This window comes from Ochotona princeps, chromosome 6 (genome assembly GCF_030435755.1).
Source record: "Ochotona princeps isolate mOchPri1 chromosome 6, mOchPri1.hap1, whole genome shotgun sequence".
Lineage (NCBI taxonomy): Eukaryota > Metazoa > Chordata > Mammalia > Lagomorpha > Ochotonidae > Ochotona > Ochotona princeps.
The window spans coordinates 583,616-590,913 of NC_080837.1; the positions used below are offsets into that span (position 1 = coordinate 583,616).

At 38.6% G+C, this 7,298-nt stretch overlaps 1 protein-coding gene across 1 annotated transcript; it reads left to right on the plus strand.

Annotated features, from left to right (window-relative positions):
• The first annotated feature begins 5,010 nt into the window (after nt 1–5,010).
• On the plus strand, nt 5,011–6,869 carry LOC131480506 (zinc finger protein 585A-like). The gene is given in 2 exon segments (XM_058665421.1): nt 5,011–6,730; nt 6,733–6,869. Coding segments are annotated over 2 exon segments (1,740 nt in total). The 5' UTR covers nt 5,011–5,127.
• Nucleotides 6,870–7,298: the final 429 nt, after the last annotated feature.

Below are 7,298 nucleotides of genomic sequence, written 5' to 3' on the forward strand. Positions count from 1 at the left end.
ATCATCACACGGTTAATTAGGGCACAAAGGTTCAAGGGCTATAGAAAAGTGTGTAAGACTATCATTTCCACTTTCTCTTTTTTTTTTCTGTATCTGGGGTAAATGTGGAGATAAAGGGAGAAGCCCCACCCAGCCTCCCACTTATCCCAGGTCCTCACTGTACATGATTCAGTTTGAAACTAAAATTGTTAGTTACTGTGGGATATCAAGTTTGAAATGATTTTTGCACACCTTATACATGATACAATCAAAATGACTGAGTACCAACCTGAAAATAAACGCTCAAGCATTTGATTTGGAGTAGTAAGAGTTTCCAGCTACATATAATTCATTATTCATTTTTTTTGCCTTTTTTTGGAATGGCTGAAATAGTGTGATGGCTAATAACATTTGGAGGGTATAGTATATTCATGAGCTGCTACAGGAATGTGTGGAGAATGAAATATGCTACATTTTTTGTTAAATATTTAAATAAATCCTATTTACTTACTTATTTAAAAGACTGAGTTACAGAAAGAGGAGAGAGACAGAGAGCTGTCTGCCATCTGCCGATTGTATCTCCAAGTGGTCCCAATGGTCAGGGCTGGGCCATGTCAAAGAGAAGAACTAGGAGGTCCAGCTGAGTGTCCCACCCAAATACCTGAGCCATCTCCCACTGTTTCCAATGTACGTTAGCTCAGAGCTGGATTGGAAATGGGGCTAATGGTAGCTTAATGTGCTGTGCCATAATGCCATTTCCTACTGCAGGGTGCTTTCTTTTCCTTTAAGATTTTTTTAATTTGTAAAGCAGAGCTACTGAGAAAGAGGGAGAGATGGAGATAGATCTGCCATCTGCTGGTTCACGCCTCAATAATTGGAATGGCCAGAGGTAAGCAAGTCTGAAGCCATGAGCCAGGAGTTTTGTCCATGTCTGTGACTTGGTTACAAGGAACCCAAGTGCTTGAGCCATCCTCCACTTCCTTTCCAGGCCTGTTATCAGAGAGTTGGGTCAGAAGTGGAGCATCCAGGCTTTGAACCATTGCCCATGTGGGATGTCAGGGGCTTTATCTACTAAACCACAGAGCTCTCCTTTGTGGCATTATGTTTGCTTTCTATTTGAATGCAGAGCAGTAAAAAAAAAGGTGAGATAGAGATCTTCCATCTGTTATTTTACTCCCCACATGGCTACAATGGCAAGAGCCAAGGCAAGCCAAAGCCAGGAGCCACTTCAGACCTCACTCATGGGCAGAGGTGTTGAAGGAGTTGAGTCATCCTCTGTTGTCTTCCCAGGGCAAAAGCAGGAAATTGAATTGAAAGTGGAACATGGTACACCCAGGTTATGAACCGCACCCACATGGGAAGCTCAGCCCACAATGCCACAGTTCATTCCACAGATACTGGCAACTTTAAAAGGAAACAGATTCAGACCGTGAGAACACGTGCTCCCTGCTTCTTTCACGTGATACCCCATACTGGTTCCAACATTGTGAGAATGTTAACATGCTGCCCTTGAGTACCATATTTCATACTAGTTTCATCATTTTACACTTGCATAAGAAATGCCTAATTTTAGTTTTTCTTTGCGAACATTTGTTTATGAAGGACATTGCAATGGATATAAAGTGGCATTAATTATGGTTGCAATTTTCAATCACTTAATGATAAATCATCCTAAAAATCTGCTTGTGCTAATTAGCCATTTCTCATAAACTTGTTTTCCTTTCCACTCCTTATGGGAGTCTTGCAAAAGGGTTTCATTTAATACTGTTTTTAATATTTTCTTTTTTTTCCCATTTTAGTTTTTACTGCTTAGTCTTTTAAAATCTTTATTTAACAATCATATTCTTATATTGCAGCGCACAATTATTTCTTTTGAAACTGATGAACAAATTAAATGGAGATTGTCCTGTAACTCTATCATCCATTGACCTTATTAACTTTTTCACAGTCCCAAATATACTTAATATTGCCTAAACAATTCTTAAAACCAGCCCAAAGTGAATGTGCTATATATAATGTGTGGATAGGAGCGATTTTGATGATTACAACACCAAATTATAATGCCATTGTTAAGGTACAATTTGTCAAGTATATTTTCTGATTTTCCTTCTGATTTTATTTCTCTAGGAGAATTTAGAATATAATTTCTAACTTAATTCTATGTGATCAGAGAACAAATTTCTAACTTAATTTCATGTGCTCAGAGAAGCGACCTAATGATTTAAATATTTTGTCTTTTAGATCTTCTAGTCTTCATTTGTCTTAAAATATTGTTATTTACTTTTTATTGGAAAGTCAGATAATAGAAGGAGATACAGAGAGAAAGATTCTTTGTTCACTGGTTCAATCCCCATGTAACTGCAACAGCCAGAGCTGAGCTGATCTGAATCCAGAAGCTTCTTCTGGGTCTCCCATGAGGATACAGGATCCCAAGTTTTGGGGCTGTCCTGAACTGGTCTCCCTTGCCTGCCATTATCACCCTGCCCCAATGATTATACTTTTGACTTATAGTTAAGCATATGTTTTGTCATAGTTCCACAGAGTGAAGTAAAAATATTGTCATTTATGTTTGTAAATGATATTTTTATCAGTTTTTCAGTTACTATAAAATGAATACAAACTTTTTAACACTATTTGTATTTTTTTTCATTTCTTATGTGTACTCTGTGTCATGTCTTTTAAGCCTTTGTTTTCAGACACATTTGCTTCATAATTATGTCATTCTGAGGCCTCGTCTGTTATAGTGTTTCTATCTAGTGTGCATACATACATACATATACATACCTTTGTATGTAGTGAGCAAATTTTACATATATCAAAAATACAGATTTTAGTTTCTTTTCCTTTTCTACTCTGTTTCCTGCCTGCATTAACTATTCATCTTCCTCTCTACTTTTTACAACAGCATACTTTGATTTCATTTCAGATTCACAATTACAACACTCCATTAGATAAATATATCAAGACATGCAAAGTAGATAATAATAGTAACAAAGAACAAAAACCTACTTTCTGTTCCTCAAGACCTTTAACAAAGTATATATAAAATACTGACCGTCCAGAACATTACTCTCACATGGGTTACATTTTTTGGTATTAGTGATTAAAGGCTAGAGATATTGTTGAAGACTGTATATATTTCTGGCAAATATGATATCCAGTGCCTTCAACAGTTAATTAGAGTCAGAGTCATTACAGAGAACGATCTTACAGAATAATACCGTGTAAGATATTTTCATTTTCAGTTTACTTTGTGATGTTGTATAGATTGTAAATTCAGCTGTACCCATTCAAGTGGCAACTGTCGGTCTTTCTATGTAGTGATCCAGGGCTGAGGAGACATGTGTGTTTCTAGGTGTTGCTGTCATTCGAAGACGTGGCTGTGGACCTCACCCAGGAGGAATGGCAGCACATGGACCATGCTCAGAAAACTCTGTACAAGGATGTGATGCTTGAAACCTATAGCCATCTGCTGTCCTTGGGTGAGTGAAATTCTGTCATGCCCAAGCAGAATATCTTCTGTAGAGTTGACAAACTAAAGAGTTTTGAAAGTTTAGGACTTGATAGGACTAGTATTTAAGGCTGTAAAGAACCTGAACATCTACCTGTCAAAAAATTCCTGAGACCGTTTGTGACAAAAATCCTGGAACCACGCTTTTCTCCTTGAAGTCCCCAAACTAGTGCTTTCACAGTCTGCATTATTTCTCATTAACAGGGTTCTGCATTGCAAAGCCTGATGTGATCTTCAAGTTGGAGCAAGAATCAGTGCATCGGACAGGGGAAAACTCTGTAAACCAGGGTGTTCCTGGTAGGTCAGCAAAGAAGGCGGGGAGGATGGTAACATAGTTCAGTACATGTTGGCTGGGAAAGTTTCTTCCCAAAGGACAGCTAGTGTCATGCATGAGACACAGCATTCTATAGACTGCATGTGCAGGTTTATTCTAACTGTGCCTTCAACTGTTAAAATTTGCCAGCTTAAGGTCAAATATCTGCAACTACATATTTTTTATTTTATTTTATTTTTATTACAAAGTCAGATATACTGAGAGGAGGAGAGATAGAGAGGAAGTGGAGCTGCCGGGATTAGAACCAGTGGCCATATGGGATCAAGGCGAGGACCTTAGCCACTAGGCCACGCTGCCAAGCCCCTGCAACTACCTATTGATCTTTTACATGATCCGAACCACTTGAGTCATCATCTGCCACCTCCCAGGATATGTTTTCAGGAAGTTGTATTGGAAACAGAGTAGCCAAGATGAGACAAAGACATTCCAAGCATTAGTTAGAATTAGTTAGAATTTCTGTACCACATTTTCTGCTCTACCCCCATCAATTTAAAATAAAAAAATTCCAAGTAATTGAAAATGAAGAAAAAAAAAAGCTGTTATATTAATGTATTGAATGTCCACATTTTACTGATGTTAAAGTCTTCTGTATCTAGAATGGCAAGAAACCTCATCAGCTTTACTTGAGCATTTGCACAGAAATACTTAGTTGTGATTCATGGATATGGTTACTCTTTTTTTCCTCATTTCAGAGTCCTACAAAACGAATGAGCTCCTTGAAGCTAATCAGGAAAGTAAAGAAATAATTTTCAGGCAAGTTGTAAACGCAAAAAGTATATAATAACTCAAAAAGGAGTCGCATTGCATAGATGCCTAATTTTAGCTCTGGCCATACTTGAAACATGATATGAAAGGGAAAGGGTACCAAAAAACTTGAGAACTGTAATTCCTTTCTTTCTTTTCATTGCACCCAGAACTAGGCATTGGCTGGGGTTGGGTGGGTCGGCCCATGTTGATTCTTAGCCATCTGGTGCCAAGATTCATTTCCATAGTTTCAGTCCCATTTGACAAAAGGCATACCAACCTTGTGAAGTCTTCTCTTTGCTGAGTCAAGCCACATGGTTCTGGTCTAAGCCCCAGATATCTTACTCATCTTCTATGTTGGGAAGCAGGGCAAATGTACACAGGAAAGCTCTGTCGTGCTCTCTGCAGCTTAGCACGGAAACAGAAACTGGGATTTAGTTGCAGACAGGAGTTTTACTCTGAAAGTGACCCGGTGTATTTAGAATAGGAAAGGGCCAAACCACTTCCCAGAAGAGAGCTCAGAACTGAGGTGCTTCTTGAATGGCTAGAGGGAAAGAACATGATTTATTTCAAAATGTGTCTTTTTCCTAGGAATCCTGATGCAACGACATTTGGAAAAAGGCATGCCTCTAATGTACCTGAGAATGGGGAAGCTTTTCATCAGAAGTCATACCTAATCAAACATCACAAAATCCACACATGGGAAAAACCTTATGAATGTAGCAAGTGTGGAAAAGCCTTTTGCCACAAGTTAGCTCTCATTACACATCAGAGAATCCACACAGGGGGAAAGCCATATGAATGTAGTGAGTGTCCAAAAGCCTTTTGCCAGCAGTCATCTCTCATTAAACATCAAAGAATCCACACAGGGGAAAATCTTCATGAATGTAGTCAGTGTAAGAAAGCTTTTTGCCAGCGGTCATCTCTCATCAAACATCGGAGAATCCACACAGGGAAAAATCTTCATGAATGTACTCAGTGTAAGAAAGTTTTTTGCCAGAAATCACACCTAATCACACATCAGAGAATCCACACAGGGGAAAAACCTTATGAATGTAGTGAGTGTGGAAAAGCCTTTTCTGACCAGTCATCTCTCATTAGACATCAGAGAATCCACACAAGGGAAAATCTTTATGAATGTAGTGACTGTGGGAAAGGTTTTAACAGGATATCATATCTAACTGTACATCAAAGAATACACACAGGGGAAAAACCTTATGAATGTAAAGAGTGTGGGAAAGCCTTTTTCCACAAGTCAGCTCTCATAATACATCAGAGAATCCACACAGGGGAAAAACCCTATCAGTGTAGTGAGTGTGGGAAAACATTTTGTCAGAAATCATACCTAATTAAACATCGCAAAATCCACACAGGGGAAAAACCTTATGAGTGTCCTGAGTGTGGAAAAGCCTTTTTCAAGCCATATGATCTCATTATACATCTGAGAATCCACACAGGGGAAAAACCTTATCAATGTAGTGAGTGTCCAAAATCCTTTTGTGGTCGCTCGTCTCTTCTTAAACATCAGAGACTCCACACATGGGAAAAACTCTATGAATGCAGTGAGTGTGGGAAAGCTTTTCACCGGAAATCACACCTAGCAACACATCAGAGGGTCCACACAGGGGAAAAACCTTATGAATGTAGTGAGTGTGGGAAAACTTTTTCCCAGAAATCATACCTAATCACACATCAGGGAATCCACACAGGGGAAAATCCTTATGAATGTAGTGTGTGTGGGAAAGTTTTTGGCTGCAAATCACAACTAAGCATACATCAGAGAATCCACACAGGGGAGAAACCTTACGAATGTAGTGAATGTAAGAAATCCTTTTATAAAAAGTCAGTTCTCATTTCACATCAGAGAACTCACACAGGGGAAAAGCCTTATGAATGTAAAGAGTGTGGGAAAGCTTTTGGTCGCAAGTCAAACCTGAACAAACACGAGAAAATCCACACACGGGAAAAACCTTATGAATGTAGTGAGTGTGGAAAAGCTTTTGGTTGCAAGTCAAACCTGAAGAGACATGAGAAAATTCACACACGGGAAAAACCTTATGAATGTAGTGAGTGTGGGAAAGCCTTTTCCCACAAGTCAGCTCTCCTTACGCATCAGACAATTCATGCAGGGGAAAAACCTTATGGATGTAAAGAATGTGGAAAAGATTTGGCCAGAAGTCATACCTAAACAAACATCAGAAAATCCACACAAGAGAAAAACATATGTGCAACGATTGTGGAAAAGCCTTTTGCCAGCGGTCATCTCTTGTTAGACATCAGACAATCCACACAGGGGAATAATTTTATGAATGTGGTAAAGCATTTTACTGGAACTCACACTTAATCACACATCAGAGAATCTACTTAGGGGAAAAAACTTATAAACATGCTAAGTGTTGAAAAGCCTTTGATCAGATACCAGAGAATTCAGACATGAAAACATCCATGTGGAGAGTCTGGAAAAACCAATACCAGCACTTGCCTCTCTTTAGGCGTAAGTCACACCTAATCACCTGTCGTAAAATTCACACAACACAGAAACCTTTTTAATTTGAGCAATATTGAAAAACCTTTTGCTGGCGTACAGCTTTTATTTACACATCAGCACAATTATGAAGAGTATCATTGTATTTCAGAATACAGGCTTTATGGTGCTAAGATATTTCAAATGCAATCTGTACTTGTTCTCCCTTTGTTTCGAGTGAAAAAATGAATAAGTTCTGCTTTCAT